Raw genomic sequence first — 17,500 nt, 5'->3', positions numbered from 1 at the left:
GTAAGTGAATTCAGAGCAGTCAGAAGCCCGCCCTTTGGCTTCAAGCAACTCCTTTTACATATGCTTTGACTATGTTGTTTAATATGAATATGATTCTCCTGTAATCATAAAGCAAGCTCTTGCATATATACAGTACTGTGCAAAAGTCTTGAGCCAACCCAAATTTCTTTATAAAATATATATGTGTGTATTATTTATTTCCCCAAAGGGGCCAGAGTTTCTTCAGCACTAGTATTTTTGCACCAACAATGTGATTCCAAAAGCACCATTAGCCCAAAACATGGCATAACTTGAGGAAAATGTAAAATTTCTTTCAAATATTTGAGGAAACTCGATAAGTGAATGACAAAAGGAAGAAGTGACAGGCATAACAAATATCTACAGGCGATGAACAGTACCATAACCTTAAGAAATAGGAGAAATCAAGCAATGACCTGCAGAAATACATCTGGCTCTTCAGTCCAAGACATCTACTGTTCACTGAAGCCTCATCAGAAATGTCTCAGTGGAAGGCCGGCCTCATTAAGCCATTCTTAATAATGAGAAACAGGGGAAAGGATGAGGTATGCCACATTACACAAGAACTGGACTGAAAATCAGTGGCAACAGGTCTGATAGTGATGAATCCAAATGTGGAATTTTGGTAAAAAAGATCAATAATATATACTTAAGGTCACAACAATGAGTGTTTGCACTCATCTGTAAAACACAGCGGAGGTTCTGTCATGGTTTGGGCTGCATTTCGGCCAGTGGTGTTGGAAAGCTTGTTAAAAAGTTTGGAATTATGAACGCAGAAAACTATCATGAGATTTTGATCCACCATGCAATACCATCTAGAAAGTATCCGATTAGAGAAAACAGCTGATGATCAATGATCCCAAACTTGGATCGGCCTCCCCAGAGCCATGACGTCAACATTACTGAAGCAGGATGGGATCATCTTGATGACGAATGGAAGTGCTTTGAATGTCCTCCAACAAGCCTGGAGAACTATTCCTGAAGACTACTTAAAGAAATAACAAGAAAGCTGTCTAAGAGAGTTCAGCATGTGTAGAAGAATAAAGGTGGTCATACCAAATATTGACGTTCAAGCTTGTTATATACTGCATTTCCATTTATGTTTGCACAATACTGTAACAGACACTCTTAAAAACAGAATTTGAAGACCAGTTAATGATTAAAGGTAGCAATCCAGATACGTGTCATTGCAACATATTAACTTTGTTTCAGTTTGTTCTTTTATTTTCACATGTGCAGTTGCAGTTTTATATCACAGTCTGATGACATTAAACCTGTTCCGCTTTGTGAAACACGTCCAGAGAGGTTATATGTTTAGACATAAAAGATCAAACTGAGTACTTTATGGAAAAAGGAGAAATTAGAAAATATATTCCTTTTTTTAAATTTTTACAGTTCAGTAAGTTACTTTTTTTTAACGTTTAAGCAGGATTTTAAACATAAATCACAGTACTACCGTACACAAACTAGTCAGTTAATATCGTTCTCTAAAGCCGAGGTCACCGCTCACCGTCCATCTCCACGTACAGATGGTTGGCCTTTTAAAAGTAAGGACACATCAAAACGTTTACTCTCCTCACTGATAATGAAATATTAAACAAGCTGAATTTAATGCACTCTTTAAACCTGAAACATTCAAACTGATTTTTTTTTTCTTCTTCACAAATTGTGCAGTACTTTGTCAGCCGACAAGGAGAACTTGAACAGGGTGCCGTTTTTACATGCAGAATGTACACTTTTTGCATCTCTACACTATGCACAAGGAGGCGCTGACTGAAAAAGAGGAGAAGGTTAGTACAAATGCAGTGCACTACGACAAGTTGGGGGAAACAGACACATTTTGCGCAATGGTATGTTCACTTTGTACAACCCAACCCTGAGACTTGGATGCTGAGTGGTTCACAAGAGCAAAATCGGCTTTTCCATACAGTCGAACAAGGTGCTAAATTTCTTGTTGATGATCTTTTTTTTTTATCTTGTTTTTCAATACAGATCCCAAACATTGGCCCAGGTACATGACGCAGAATGACAGTATTATTCCCTACAAGAACAGAAAAAATTCTGCTCTAGTAAAACTCAAAAATCAACCTCAAATATTGATGTTAAATACATGCGTGATGCATGGCATGCATGAACTTGTCATGGCACAAAGGAGGTTATTTGGTAAATATACAGATCCCAGTAATCACTGTACAAATAGTACACGGGCATATCTAACAGGTCTGTAGATAAATAACAAATTCAATTACACGTGGAGGTACGAAATTAAATCCTACTTACAAATGTAAATAAAAATGAGGCATTGATCACACAGAGGAAACTTGGGAACACTTCTCTTATCGTGTCACGTTAAAGTCACTCGCATGTGGGTAAAGATCTACTAGCTGTCAACATCCAATGAAGTCAGAGAATCCGTTTTCAGGCAACGAGTGAAAAAACCAACAACGACCGAATGGGAATTTCTAACTTTGAACCCTAAAGGTGTGGACGCGGATTGGCGTCGTTTTACTCGTCTAACTGTGGGAATGTGCGATTCAAACCTGGTGTTGTCGTTAAAACATTTACATACAATCTTTATATGGGTAACCAAAGGGATAAAATAGACTCTTAAATTCCCCCTCTGCTTTAGTTATAAAGTTTCATCAACTGACCATTAAATTAAATAATTTATAGCATATATTAACAGTTAATCCAACATTCCAACTCTTCCTAACGCCACCTATATAGATAGACATCTGCCTCTGAATGAAAAAACAAGGTGGATGCTTTTAGCCGTGGTACAAAATAAAGGCATCACTGTTGTACTAAAGAGACTGAAATCAATCGGGTTCTTTAAAAAAAAAAAAAAAAAGTTTCTAAACTTTTAATTAAAGCCACGAACCTGAATCCTGTCAGGGGAGCACTCAGCATAACACAAAACCTCTTCACTATAAATGCAATATGAAATGGTGCATTTAATTGTAAAGTAAAGCTGTGTAATTATGAATGCTGCCCGATAGAAGCTAATGATGGTCCTGGTGTAGACACGACTCCCGAGACTTTAACAGACTCTTCTGACGTGAGGCTATAAAAGCAGAACGCACCGAGTATCTCAACCATCTGCCACATAATCACTGACCAACACTCTTTAACTCCAAACTTATTGATAAATGGGTTTTGTATAGCTGTATGCATGAATATAATGTTGTTTTAACATACAAATAAAAGCAAAACATTGGGGGAGGGGCGCAGCAGGGCAGCTATGACTGTGGTTGATGCTGAGGGGATGGAGGTGTGTCTGGAGTTTCTCCCGCCACCTGTCCTTCAGGGCTGATGTCCAACTCCTCATCCAGTTCACTTTGGTCCAAAAGCTCAAAGTCCTCTTCCTCGGTCGGAACTAGTGTGTCGTCGGGGAACTCCTCGCCGGTGCCACTTTCCGTTGTGATCGCCTCATCTGGTTCCTCGTCAGGACCGAGCGCCTCTGCCGTGGTAACTGTAGTGTTAGAAGTGGTGTCGGCAGGTGTCTCCAGAGCGCCCGGTGGGGTTTCACTGGGAAGAAACTCAGCCAGAGTGGGCTCCTCGCTGGCCTCGCTGGAACGCAGCAGGGCTGACAGAGTGTTCTGCACGACAGTGGAGATGGCAGTGCTCACTATCTCCTCGCTCAGGGCCTCCAAGGAACGCTGTGCACCCTGGGTGACTGCAGGCTCTGTCTTCTCTCCTCCCCCATCTACGCCCGCCACAGGCAGCGTGCCCTCTTCGCCCCCAGGTGGTCGACCGTGTCCGTTGAAATGTGTGTTCACAAAATGGAGGGGGGATGCTAGGTGCTGGATAAGGAGGCTGGCGGGGCTCAACGGTTCCCCTTCGGACTGAGTGTCAGCCTGGGCTCCCTCTCCCTGGCCTGAACCTCGCAGAGGAAAGTGAAGCAGACTGTGCTCAATGGAGGGGAACTCCTCCACTGAGGGGAACTCAGGGAGATCCCGCAGGTACGACTCCTCTGGGTCACTTTGTAAACTCTGCTGGTCCAAATCTGCAGTAGGCAAGAGACAGTATAAAACCATAAATAAATGCACATATAATTTTCACAATGATATCTTAACGATGAGAGGATGAGGTGACATTGCCCTTATGATAACAATCTGAGGCACAGAAGCACGACAATCTAAAAGGAACATTTGCCCACATACTGTCGTACTTTCTTTGAAAAGAGCAAAAGAAAGACACTAAGTCTGGCCAAGAGAGAGTTTTGTTGTTTTATTTCGCTAATTCTGTTGGTCTGCATCTCTAAAAATTTGATACTGGTGAATGACATTGCACAGAGCAGCACACACACCTCTGCACACACTCGCTATCCAAATTTCTTTCTTGTATAGACCTCTTCAACTGCTTGTTGACCTAATTATCTAATCAGCCTGTCCAACAGTATCAACTCAATGAATTTAAGCGTACAGACACGACCAAGACAACCTCCTAGAGTTCGAACTGAGCAGAACAGCACTGAACAGCACCAAGCAGGAAAGACGAGATCTGCAAAGAGTGGTGCGCTCAGCCGAACGCATCATTCAATCAGAGCTCCCTGACCTGCTGTCCATCTACACCAAGCGGTGCGAGTCCAAAGCTAGGAAGATTATGATGGATCCCTCCCATCCCAACAATGGACTCTTCTCACTGTTGAGGTCTGGGAAGCGCTTCCGCTCCCTTAAGGCCAAAACAGAGAATGAGGAGGAGCTTCTTTCCCCAGGCTATTCGGGCCCTGAACCAGGTGTAGGACTGGACTCTCCCACACATCACCACACGCACCACCACACATTTCCTATAATCCTATAATTTATAATCTTTATAATCTCTTTCTGCTATTTGCACATTTTTTACTGTAAATTCCTAAGTTAATTTGTAAATTTTGTAGTAAACCTGTAAATTGTAAATACTGTAAAACTTTTTTTCTGTCATTTAATGGTCGGGCATTGTACAGCTACAAGCATTTCACCCCCATGTCATACTGTGTATGGTTGTGTGTGTGTGTGTGACAAATAAAATTTGAATTTGAATTTAGAATAGGGAAAGAAGGTGATTTAAGTGACTTTGAACATGGCTGTTGGTGCCAGACGGGCTGGTCTATTTCAGAAACGATCAGAGAGTGGGCTGAAAATGGGGAAAAAAAAAAAAAAAATCCAGTGAGCGGCAGTTCTGAGTGAAAAAAGAAACTTGAGGACAGATTCGTTTGAGCTGATAAGGAAGGCAACAGTAACTCAAATGACCTCTCGTTACAACTAAGATATGCAGAAGTGCATCTCCGAAAGCAAACGCGTTTAGCCTTGAAGCAGATGGGATACAGCAGCAGAAGACCTCGTCAGGTGCCTCGGCAGGTTGACTGGAATATAGAGGATTAGAAAAATGTTCCCTAGTCAAATAAGTTTTGATTTCTAGTGCCACAAATCGAATGGTAGGCTCATAATTCATGTGAAAGCATAAATCCCACATGCCTTTTATCAGTGGTTCAGGTCAAAGATGGTGGTGTAACGATAATATTTTATTAGCACGCTTTGTGCCCCTTAGTATCAAATGATCACCACATCCACATGTGAGTACTGTTGCTGACAATGTCCATCGCTGTGTGACGACACTGTACCCGTCTTCTGATGGCCATTTCCAGCACGATAACACGCCATGCCACGAAGTTGAAATCATGTCAGACTCAGTTCTTGAACATGACAGTTCACTGAACTCAAACGGCCTCCACAGTCACCGGATATCAAACCAACAGAGCACCTTTGGGTGGCAGTGGAACGGGAGATTCAGATCATGGATGTAGCAGCTGTGTCGTGCTGTCTTGTCAACTTGGATCAAAAACTTTATTTATTTTTAAACAAGCTTTAATCAAAGTTCAACACTGACACATGACAACTACCTTCAGAGACGTCGGTGAGTTGAGGAGTGGTGGCTCTGGACACCGAGAAGCCTCCACTCTCCAAGATGGATGCCTCTTCATCTGACAGCTCAGAGTCTGTGATGGCCATAGCCAGAGCCGTAGTTTTCACATCCACCTGACCAAAAAAACCAAAATAAATAAAAACAATGACGCATTATTTTCCACATTTCAAAACCTGAAAAAGATAAGGATAAACCAGACTCCTCTGGTTACTCCACATGCAACAAGTTTGAATTTATTACAAGGACTATAACCTTCATAGCTCGTAGAAGTTATCCAGATTATACTAGTTTGTTGATTTTATTACGTTTGCACCATGCCCTGCAGGTGTTCATTCGCAGCATAGCGACTGAATACCTGACACTGTCAGTTACTGAACTGAACCGTGTACTTTCTGCTGTTGCGCTAATGGAATGCAGTTGTACTGGAAAGATAATCCTTCAGGTCATTTGGCACAGCGCAGAGCTCCATTCCCATCAACACGTCACCACATTCATAAAGGTCGGTGCTGACTTCAGCACACTGTGCTGCTGCTTCCTCTGCTAGTCTTACACTGTAAAGCGGCACCCTTGCATATACGTACTCTCTGTGCATTGTGGGTTGTGTTGCAGGTGTGTCCTTACCGTTGGAGCAAAGCAGGACAGCTCCTCCTCGCTCTCGCTCTCCGTTTCAGCTCTGGGCTCGTCCCCCTCCTCTACCTCCTTCTTTATCTCTGTTTAAAACCCCCCACACACAAACACGTGTTTTCAACATGCCATGAAGGACACCACCACAACAACAACAACAAACCACTAAAGGAAGTGATTCAAAGACAAAGACTGCGGTATGAGAATCAAGTAACCAAGGGAAACTGCGGCTTTACAGTGGCTCCTTTTGTTTGTGTGTGCAGAGCCCCTGATGTTGGGTATCGCTGAGAGGACAAAAGAAAGGTGAGCTACATCGATTCTTGCGCAACAACGCCGACTTCACTTGAAAGCCCGTTGCGGCTGAAAGTGGCTCTCTCACTCACTCCTCTTGTCGTGTTTGCGGTGCTCCGTGTCTCCCTTCATGCTGTAGTCCAGTTTCATCAGGATCGGTTCCAGACCGGTGTACATCCTCTGGATCAGCTCATGGTACACCACCAGTGGCCACAACAGAACGCTCAGCGCTGAAAAGCAGCGTGGAGAATGAACATGGGTTTTTTTGTTGTTGTTGTTTTAATTACTGCACTGACTCCTATGATTACTCACTGCCAGACACCCTCTGTTATGGCTCACCTATAATATAGGAGATCATGATTCCTGGTACGTAATGTCCAACCACAGCCAGAACAAAACAGCCACTGCACATCATCACACAGAACTGGAAAAAAGAGAAAGCGAGAGATATCTTCAGTGTGTGCTGTATTTATGTCATAGAGAACACTTTACTATAACCCTTTCTAAAAGTGGGATAGTTTATATCACTAGCATTACCAATCGGTTAGTGTGATGCTATTCATATAGTTGACTTTTCCCCCAAAACACCGCTGAAAGGAATAACAGCACTACTCATAAGTTTTATTTTTTTAAACCCATGATTAAAAGGTCCTGTATCCGACATGTACTTATGGAAATGCATCCAAACACTAGTAAAGCTGTGCAAAGGAATCAGGTGATTATTAAAGTGCAGCTCAAAAACACTGGCTGTGTGTGTGTCACTTCACTCGCCTCACACAACGCCCACAATCCTATTTACAATTCAGTCTTTATGATGGATATTAAGTTGTAACGACTGAAGATAATTCACTGTAATTAACGAGGTTATCGACTTTGTGCCACGTGTGCAAATACATACAACTCAAAACTAAAGAGAAAGACTTCTGCAAACAGCTGGAAGCAACAAACTAACTTCACCACAGGGTAACGGTCTCATTTTCATTAGACACATCTCTCTGTTATCTGACCTCTGTTATCAATACATGTAAAGTTCTGGGTGAAATGTGGCCAAAGCCTAATATTGCAGATGTCATGTTCACTGCAGGGGGTGGGGGGGGAAGCTGTTTATCACAAAGGACTGATTCTACGAGACATGTTTGGGCAGAGTAGAATGATGAGAAAGAAACTGGAAGCTTTTTCAGTTATTTCTCCAAAACGATCCAGTTTTTCATTTAGTTGAGCAACTCGCTCAAGAAGGGGGAACAATCACAGTCTAATCTCGTGCGTGTCTATTAACTGACACAATGGCATTCTTTAAGAATTGTGCCGTGTTGAAAGTAATGTGTAAATGTGACTAGATTTACCTTGGAAGACCGCCATTGTGAATTTTCCAAAAAGTAACCAAGGTGCACTTTCAGACATATTCTAATTCTGTCATATGATCAAAAACACTTTAAAAGGACATTTAAGGAGTTGTTTAATGTGTTGTTAAGCCTATATTACTTGTTTGAGATTCCCAAAGTCCAAGTCCAAGTCATGTGTTTGTTTTTTCTTGCTGTAGTCTTGCACTACAATCAGACTTATTTAGCAAGAGGAAAACGGTGAAGGGGAGGAGTGGAGATGTGGACGTTACTTTTATTTTTAATGTACAAAAGCAAAAGAACATGATGGTGAAGTGGGAACTGTCTCCAGGACAGAAACAATTGCATTATGCTGCTAATGCAACATTGTCTCTTTGCAAGACCTGCACATACAGCATGTTAACACAAAGCTAGCCAAGAACCCAGAGGGACGTTATAGCTGAGTATATGCAGACCTCAGCCCAGCAGCTAAAACCTGAACTTCATCAGGTAACAGAGGCAGCAGTCAGGCTTGCATCTGGACACATTTCTACAGCAAAATCATTGTGGCAGTTGCTTAAAAGTCTCTTTGGGCTGGTTTTCAACTTTTCTTTGTGTTTACACATAAAAACTAAAATATAAACTCAAAGAAAGATTGTGTGTTTCCTTATTCGGACAGGGATCTGTGCTGATGTGATGAACTGTAACCTCACCTTTACATTGTAAGTTGGTGATTATGAGTGTGTGTTTAGGGGAATTTTATGGAGTAACAAGAAAGTAATATCATGAGTAGTGTAATGAATTACTTCCTTTGAGCAATAATTAAGTAATATGCTGCAGTACTAAAAGTAATAAGCAATTCCTAATACATTACTTTTGTTGTGTAACAACCCCAGCACTTCTCATGACTACGTTAAATTTGCCTTTCCTTATTGACAGTCTTAGTTTAGTTCATCTTAAACCTGAATATGAATCTCAACCCTTCAAGTAATGAGGCCAGCATATATACAAGTAGTCCCATTGAGCTGCAGACTACACTAATCACTCAGATACTGAGCGGATATCCCTGACAAGGTCATCTCAGGGATACAGCTCTCAGAGGGCCCCACGCACCTATTGTTCAGAGATTTTTTCAGTTCATGGTTTTCAGTCAGAAAGTTGGCTTGAAGGGTGGGTGGCTCTAAAGTAAGTAAAGTTTCAGTGCACAAACTGACAGGAACTAAGAACTAAGTCCCATTGTAATACATAAGTACTATTCTGAACTTTGTAAATAATCATGCAAAGCTCGTCTGTTAAAGTCTGAGAATAAAAACACAGAGCTGGAAAGATGGCTAGAAGAATTGGCTTTTTTCTTAAAAATAAAAAAAAGAAAGAAAGAAAAACCACAACCTGACAACAATCACATAAACATTTATACTTGGACTGTTAGAGATTTACCCCAATAACATGTGTGCATATGCGTTTCCATGGTCACACCAAAGCACCGTACCTTGCCATGGTTCTGTCGTTTATACTGCAGCATCTCCTGCAGATACATGCAACAGGTCAGATAACTCTCAGCCAGGTGGTGGCTGAGCTCGGGGATGCTGAGCAGACGCTGCTCCGCGCTCATTGTCTCACTATGATCAAACAACAACACACACGCACACACACGGGAAGAAAAAAAAATTCAACACCTGTGACGGACACAGATCTGTATTTGAAGCAGTTCAGGCTGTACTTATGTTAGCAAAGGTGCAGGTTAGGATTTCATGTTTGCGTAATGATGGTGGAGGGAGACAGATGCACACAAGTGAACATAAACACAACACACTAAATGAGGCAGGGAGCCTGAAATTAATTATAATGACAGAGTGTTGTGTGACAAACGGGTCATAACATCCGACATGGACAGACTTTAATGGATGACTTTTACACTACATTAACACAGGAAAAAGCACTGCTTACGAAAACAAAATCAACTTATTACACTACAAACCTTTGTGCAGGATGAGCGTCTACATGTTGAACTGTAGAAGAGACACAAAAAACAAACAAAAAACAACCCACAATTAGCAAAGAATCTGTCGAAACATCTTTTTTTCTCCTACAACCCCAGTTCCACAAAAAGTTGGGCCGCTGTGTAAAATATAAAGAGAATGCAGCGAGTTGCAAAAAGTTCCTCCAGCTGTTTCTTTTTAAGGACCGCTTCCTTTTAAAGCCTTTTCCTTCCCCTGTCCCAACAGTTGTGAGACACGTCGCTGCCATCAAACTCAAAAGGAGCTCATATTTTTAAACATGTTTTCTACATTCTATTGTGAATAGAATTTGGCAGATTTGCAAATCACTGCATGCAGGTTTGGTTTGCACTTTCAAACAGCATCACAATTTCAGATTTTAATGATTCTCACATTGAATATTAGCAGAATATTTTCAGCCTTGTAACATATTTTGTAGATGTTTGACTATTCAGTTAATATAATACCAGAAATCACACGATGTGTGTGAGTGGAGGAACAACCTCAACTTGAATAGAATTTTAGCTTTGTCAGCAATACCTGACAGACAACATTACGCGAACTATTAGAGGAAGGCATCATTGTGATTACTTTGACACCTTACCAGTAATGATGGGTAACTTGGGCTTCCATCTCTCCAGCAGCATGAGCCCCAGCAGGGACACGCTTATCAGAAACAGAGGCCGCAGGGAGGTGGAGGACAGGATCCTGCAGAAACACAAACACACTCATGTATATAAATTCAAATACGGGGAATCTATTAAAGCCCTATTGCTCTGGTGAATATGAGCCAAGGTAAAGTAATCAGACAGCAAACTGACAGCTGGTCAACCAGGCCTGAGCCACTCATCTTTACGTCTTCTCTTGAATTGCGGTATTAACAGGTGTGACACCTCAAAATAACCTTTATCTATATAATATAATTCCTTATAGTTAGCAGGGAACATGTGCCGCGCCGAAAAGGAAGTTTAAACTGGCTTGCAACCTTCGTTAGCATTAGGCTAAAGACGTGGGATTAGCTAACTTATCTTGACATTCACTCGTAATACCCTCGCTGACGTTAGCCAGATAGCTAACAATGCACTCCAAAGCAGCCTTATCAGCGTGAGAGACAAGCGTGATTAAACGCAGACTCGACGTTTACCAGAATAATGTGTTCAGTGTCAGGGCGACAAAGATGCTGTACAGCGGCCTCTCCCAGACCAGCAGCCTCTGCACCCACAGCAGCAGGAGTTCATACTGCGATAGCCAACCCTGAAGACGCTCCCGCAGGCGAACGAGCTCCGGGTTTCCGTCCCCGCACGCCTGCTCCGACGTCCCCGCAGGGAACAGGGCCTCCAGGCCGACCGAAGAGGAGGTAACCGAGGGGCGTCTTCTGGCCTCCTCTCCGCTCGCCATGTTTCCCCCACTTTGTTATGTTGTTTTGGAGATCACGGGGTATATGGAAAGATGAGGGTCAAGCAGGGCAAAGTGAAAACGATGAAGCTTCCGGTTAAAACTTTCAAAATAAAGTGGGTTGCTAAAGATCAGCGAGCACAGTCACGTCTTTCTGTCAAGTTTATGTTAAAAGAAAAATTGACCTTGCTTCTGAGAAGACCGCCATAAGATATTCTAATAATAATAAAATGACTAAAATAAAGGTGATACTGAAACGTGCCGTGAAACTCTGATAGCTAAATTTAACTAAACGGAATAGAAAAATGCAAAACTGCAAAAATAAATAAACAAATACATAAATAAACGCCAACTTATACCTGAAGTTATACAGATGCATTTCCATTTCCTATAACAATTACACAAAAAAAACTTGATTATGTTTTGTGTGTGTGTGTGTGTAGGTGCAGACTGTGACCTGCGAGTATATTTTATTTTGAAGGTAACTCCTCTTCCGATCCCAGTTTGTCGCAAAGACGGGTACACAGATGGGCGGACGGATCATACGGCCCGTCAACAGAAAAAATAGAGTCACGTGTTTCCTTGTTTACTGTGTAGAGAAGACGGGGTTAAAGAAAGCCAAAGAGTACCACCCCGTGGTTAGAGATACTGATTGTTATGCAACATTTTATACAATTTTAAACTATTAAATTTAACGTTTTTTTTAATCAAGATTTCCTCACGCACGTGCTTATTTTCGTTTCATATTAGTTTTCTTTAGAAAACAGATTATTTGTATTTGCACATGACAGAATTCTTTTTTTAAATAGCAACGCTTATAAAGATTAAACAGATTTAAAATTTCATTAAGGAAAAAAAACAAAGGAAATTAGACTTGAGGAAAAAGAGCTTTTGATGCTCACAAAGCAGGAGATGGATATACAAAGTTATCAGAGCTTTTATAAGTATCAAGAACTGGAGTGACTTGCCATTGAAAATCTGTGAGATAAATTGAAGGCCAAATACTTGAGTTTTTTTAGAGGCGAGGCACTGAAAAGACAACACAACAAGCTTAAATACAAATTTAATTGAGAAATGTTATCAAAATCAGTCAACATTTACTGATCAAGCTGATCAAATGCTGCTTTGTGTTGTGGAGCTGTGCAGATGCATTGAGGCATTAGGGTCCAGAAAGCATATAAACAGCAGTAGAGTTGGGGATTATTTCTTCCTGGTATGAGTGCTCATTTCAGTCACATGTCGATTTCTGTAAAACAAAAAAGAACATTTCTAATCACACTACTTAGAAATGAACTTGGGAGTCTGTAGAAAATGAAACAAAGCATCAGTCAAACAGCACAAACACAAAAGAGGGTCATGAGCCTACCTGCCTGGGTGCACTGCCAAGACTCAAGCCTACACAGGTGCTAAAGGAGGGCAGGGGGACCCTTTTCCCCTGGTGCTAGGACAAGAGGGCATCAATGCCTGCAGGGGTTAAGACCATTGCCTGCAGCAGGTCAGACAGAGAGATGATGCCTTTCACCACATCAGCCCTGTCCACCAGGACCAGCCGATGGACCTGGGATAAGCACAAAGGACTTATCTTTTATTATCCTTTGACCTCATAATTTCATGATAAATCTTAAAGAGGCTGAAAAAAGTCTACCTCAGCTTTAACTATACGGTCTATAATGATATCCAAGGTTTCATATGGATAGCACTTAATAACTCCCTCAACGCAACATATCCGCTTTTCAACAGCCTCCTGCATCGTCATGTCCAGATTGTTGTAGGTCTTCTGGGCTGCTAGGTTCTGCAATGGATCAAAAACGGTATCTGGGAAAGTGTGTGTGTGAACAGTGCTTTGATATTTAAGGAAAATAAGTGGAGTATTAAATATAGTCATGTTAGATTTGTACTTACAATGACATCAAATCTTGAGTAGAGTGCCACCACTTTGCCTGGGAAAACAAATAGTTTGAAAATGTAATAACCGGGTTACAGGTCCAACAGTCTTTATTGTTATAGTTTTTTTCTGTCATGTGTATACTGTTTCAGTGGTGGATACACATTAAAGCATGGCCAAAGTGTCAAATGAGGAGGTGAGAGGTGAGGTGTCATGGTCCCTGGGTCTTGGTGAGGATCACTTATGTTTTAATCGAGCTGTTTTGGATATTGGTATAGTCAATATTTTCCTTTGGAAATTATTATACCATCAGTTAAGTCTCTGTTTATCTTCTTATTCTTCTAGGTTACACAATGTTTTGTTATCGTGCTTTGTGCTCCCTTCCTGTTCCTCCGGCATGTCCCCGGGTCTGCCTTGTCACTCTGTGTTCTGTCTCCCTGGCTTTCTGATTTCCTCTTTTGTATTTCCATTTTGTCCCTTCTACCTTATCTCCATGTTTGTTTATCTTCTGTCTCTATGTCAAGTTCCTATGGGTCTCTCTGTGTGTGCCCGCGTTTATTTTGATAGTGTTTTGTGTGCTTCATATTGTTTTAATTCCCCTGCTTTGTTATCCTGATTTGTTGCGGCTGTCTTCCTTGGTGTTTCCCCATCTCCCTTATTACCTGGTGTGTATTTAAGTCCTCGGTTTCCTGCTGTTCGTTGTGTCCTCCCTTGCACACTTCTTTGAAGGTTTGTAGTGGTTGGTTTTGATCTGGATTATTTTGTACTCAGTTTAAGTTCTGCAGTAAAGCTGTTTTTTAGAGTATACGTAGTTTCCAAGTCCTTCATTTGGGTCCAACACACAGTCAGCCTTGACAAGTGTACATACAAGTGATCACTGTGAGCCAAAAGCTCAGGCTTCAGACTGGCGTAAATTATTCTTTCCAGTAGGTTTTTCTTCACTTGGCTCTGTATGACATCATATACAGTGGATATCCCTCAGGACTTACCCACCTGCTGTTCAAGCTATTGTTTACAAGGGGCAGGCAATCAGAAGCATCAATCTATCTTTGGATTGTGGGAAGCACAGGGAAAGCATGCAAACTCCACACAGAAATGCCTCTGGCTGACTGCTCACTTCAAACCTAAGACCTTCTGGCTGTGAGGCAGCAGTGCTAATGACAACGGCACCATCTCAATATAAGGCAGATAAGCATTAATGTGACCAGTGAACCGTGCAGAGCTACTCGGTTTTGTAGGATATATACATGGTGACAGCGACAGCTGAGTATAATGTACCTTGTTCATCCACCACTGGCAGCGCAGACACCCGCCTCTCCACAAATATAGAGAGGGCATCATAAAGCGTTGCTGTTTGCTGGACAGTGGCGATGTTCCTGAAAGTTCCTATCCCAAGTTCCTGGATCGGCCTCTTTGTGAATGCAGGCTTGGGAAGTTTTTTCCCCTAAAAAAATCCAAACAACCATATTTGAAAAACAAAGTATCATGGTACTCAAGGCTACAAAAAACATCATAACTAAAGCTTTTGCTCACAAATATATGGAGGAACTTGAGGATTCTTTTGTGGGTCAGAATGTGCAGGACATTCCCAGACTCTGGATCGATTACGGGCAGCCTGTGGATTTTGTATCTGAGTAAGGAATAGATGGCTTCGAAGAGGCTGGATGGAGAAGAGATAAGAAGAGGAATGCCTGCCAACTGGAATTTGAAACAGAGGTGCCTCAGAGTGTTGTGTCCACTCACCTGGCCTCTGGAGAGATACTAATGAGGAAGTTATTGGAATACTGCAAATAAACATCTAAACAGAAGAGGAGAGAAACGGCTCAGATGAATTTCATAGACCTCTGGGCACAGATAATGCCATTCATTCCCGCTTGCATATTTACTTTGAAGGGAATCACCTCTCCATGTTTCTATCTTGTGGCTCTCAAGCTCATACATCTGAACCTTAAAAAAACAAAAAAGACGACAGGCATTTTTATAGTTGCTAGCAAGAAAATAGGAACTTTTCTGTCATTTAATAGTTTATCTGTCACATGGGTGTAGTATGAATGGCTGTGAGGGAGGTCTTTATCAGTAGGACAAGTTGTAAAATTTACGAAAGTTAAAAGTCAGAAATGTATGCCCTCTTTCACATGTTTCTAAAACGTCCAGTGGGTCAGATTGGAGTTTTTCCTGGGCTGATTGTGGCCCCCAGTCCTTTGTTTAACTCTACAGTAGGGGCGTCCAACCTGAGTGGCTTCAAACTGTGGGAATTTAGTGCTCACCATGGGGGACTTGTAATAGCAGTGAAGGATGTTGATGAAATCTGTAATAGTCAGCATACCTGTGGCAGAGGAGGATTCACATTCCCATTATTACCAGTGAGTGAGCCCAGTCTACCATATCTGTCCCATTAATCCGTCATCTTACCCACAAATCTCTGCAGCTTGCTGTCCCATAGCGGTGCAGCCCTCAAGCCATTTGCCACCAGTGCATAAAAGGCTTTTTTCACCTTTTGGGGTTAAAGATTTTTCAGTCAGTGATGTTTTACAGGTAAATAACACCACTCTGTGACAATTCAATATGAAAGTCTAGATGTGCAACAGCTCATGGAAAAGCTTCAGGCTCACTTGTAGTGTGGTATCAAATATGACCAGTTTACAGCTGGTTGGAATGGCATCATAACAGCAGTGACTTTTCATGAATTTCATGTAGACTGTGGCATCAGCCTCTAGGAGAAAATACACCAGCTGGTCACAACACATTGTTTGAACAGGGTTCGGCAGTTATAGACGAGGACATATTCATGCGTGCACACACACAGCTACAAAACGAAGGAAAGTGCTAACAGCACAAAGCCAACAAATGCAAATACACATATGCACATTTCCATGCACAGATCCAAACCCAGACAACTGCCAGGCATTGTACCTTGACTCTGTATTTCCTGCTTCTTTTCTGGGAATGACACCTATAACATATATCACTGTCAACAAAATCCCCACAGCTACTCATTTCCTTGGTTTCAAAAATATTATCAACCTCCCAGACACCCCCAATCATATACATTTCACCTGTGAACGAGGCTCCATGACTCTGTCTTGTGTCCATGAAAAAGTGGTTTTCAAAGCAGGAAACTGAGACGTTTGTTAGCCTTTTCTACAAAGCAGCTGGGTCTATATTAGGAGTTCTCAAATGGTATGTGTCAAGCCAGGATGTAGGGGAGGGGTAAGAGAAGCTTGGCATAGAGTCAGGGGGGAGGGACATCCCATATTCAACCAAAACCAGACATCTGTTTTCCCCCTCTGTAAAAATGCTCATCCAAAACGTAAGGCTTATCCTGGCCCTCAAAAACATGGATTAGCTTTTCAACTCTTATGGGATCACTTAGTGCAATCCCATAACCCCTCATTTCTTCATATTTTGCCAGGAAAATGTGATATACAAACATACATATATATGGAAATACAGAATATAAGGCAAAAATAGTTTGTACAATTCTAAGAAGCTCGAATGTCAATATTTGGTCAGTATTAGACTACGTTTATTCAGTCTGAACTCTCTTAGGCAGCATTCTTGTCATGTCTTTATGTAGTCTTCAGGAATAGTTCACCAGGCTTCTTGAAGGACATTCAAAGCTCCTCTTTGATTGTTTCTGCCTTTTCTTCTGTTCTCTGTCAACATGATCCCACACTGCTTCAATAATGTTGAGATCCGAGGTCTAGGTAGGCGAATTTATCCGTGTGTGTTTTCGCTTTTACTGCGTTGGCAGTGTTTGTGATAAATGAACCCACTGCCAATCAGACACTTTTCAGATGGTATTGCACGGTGGATTAAAATATGTTCCATCAATTTTCACCACATATCCAACACCACTGGCTGTAATGCAGCCCCAAACCATGACAGAGTGTTTTGCACATGGCTATAGATACTAACTGTTATACCTCTTTCCTGACCTCCTCCATACATACTGAGGATGAGTTGAACAAAAAATAAATAAATAATTGAAAAATCAATTTTGTTCCCCTTCACTTGTCAAGTTTCCTCAAATTTATAAGGATACACTGCACCCCATGCCAAGA

General features: G+C 41.6%; 2 protein-coding genes across 3 annotated transcripts; both read right to left on the bottom strand.

Moving 5' to 3' along the window:
- Positions 1 to 1,220: 1,220 nt before the first annotated feature.
- On the bottom strand, positions 1,221 to 11,621 carry retreg2 (reticulophagy regulator family member 2). Its single transcript, XM_006804967.3, has 9 exons — positions 11,301 to 11,621; positions 10,761 to 10,864; positions 10,138 to 10,168; positions 9,649 to 9,778; positions 7,180 to 7,264; positions 6,933 to 7,070; positions 6,547 to 6,635; positions 5,903 to 6,038; positions 1,221 to 4,024 (listed from the first exon to the last, which is right to left on the bottom strand). The coding sequence occupies exons 1-9, from the start codon at positions 11,552 to 11,554 to the stop codon at positions 3,258 to 3,260; spliced, it is 1,734 nt and encodes a 577-aa protein (XP_006805030.1). The 5' UTR covers positions 11,555 to 11,621; the 3' UTR covers positions 1,221 to 3,257.
- A 1,015-nt stretch (positions 11,622 to 12,636) lies between these two features.
- prkag3a (protein kinase, AMP-activated, gamma 3a non-catalytic subunit) lies at positions 12,637 to 16,617 on the bottom strand. 2 transcript variants are annotated; one of them, XM_035913984.2, is made up of 13 exons: positions 16,493 to 16,617; positions 16,350 to 16,389; positions 16,049 to 16,149; positions 15,849 to 15,930; positions 15,704 to 15,762; positions 15,323 to 15,383; positions 15,180 to 15,234; positions 14,970 to 15,096; positions 14,715 to 14,880; positions 13,454 to 13,491; positions 13,197 to 13,343; positions 12,918 to 13,109; positions 12,637 to 12,797 (listed from the first exon to the last, which is right to left on the bottom strand). In XM_035913984.2, exons 1-12 carry the CDS (start codon positions 16,508 to 16,510, stop codon positions 12,993 to 12,995), a joined length of 1,011 nt encoding a protein of 336 aa, XP_035769877.2. In that variant the 5' UTR covers positions 16,511 to 16,617; the 3' UTR covers positions 12,637 to 12,797; positions 12,918 to 12,992. The 2 variants fall into 2 exon arrangements, with proteins under 2 accessions (XP_035769877.2, XP_006805031.2); XM_006804968.3 differs by having other exon boundaries at positions 15,338 to 15,383.
- Between the last annotated feature and the right edge of the window lie 883 nt (positions 16,618 to 17,500).

This window comes from Neolamprologus brichardi, chromosome 23 (assembly GCF_056152115.1).
Source record: "Neolamprologus brichardi isolate AB-2024 chromosome 23, ASM5615211v1, whole genome shotgun sequence".
Taxonomy (NCBI): Eukaryota; Metazoa; Chordata; class Actinopteri; order Cichliformes; family Cichlidae; genus Neolamprologus; species Neolamprologus brichardi.
The sequence above is the reverse complement of the archived record's forward strand: the minus strand, read 5'-3'. Positions and strand labels throughout refer to the sequence as shown.

What these genes read in the sequence shown, in the direction of transcription:
- prkag3a (XM_035913984.2), bottom strand. An exon ending in GCAGGAAATACAGAGTCAAG is followed by an intron (nt 16,150 to 16,349) that starts GTACAATGCCTG and finishes ATTTTCTCCTAG; the next exon opens with AGGCTGATGCCACAGTCTAC. An exon ending in GCTATTACAAGTCCCCCATG is followed by an intron (nt 15,384 to 15,703) that starts GTGAGCACTAAA and finishes TGTTTTTTTAAG; the next exon opens with GTTCAGATGTATGAGCTTGA.
- retreg2 (XM_006804967.3), bottom strand. Translation starts at nt 11,554, where the DNA reads ATGGCGAGCGGAGAGGAGGCCAGAAGACGCCCCTCGGTTACCTCCTCT. An exon ending in ACACTGAACACATTATTCTG is followed by an intron (nt 10,865 to 11,300) that starts GTAAACGTCGAG and finishes GTGTTTCTGCAG; the next exon opens with GATCCTGTCCTCCACCTCCC. An exon ending in CATGATCTCCTATATTATAG is followed by an intron (nt 7,071 to 7,179) that starts GTGAGCCATAAC and finishes GCTGCTTTTCAG; the next exon opens with CGCTGAGCGTTCTGTTGTGG.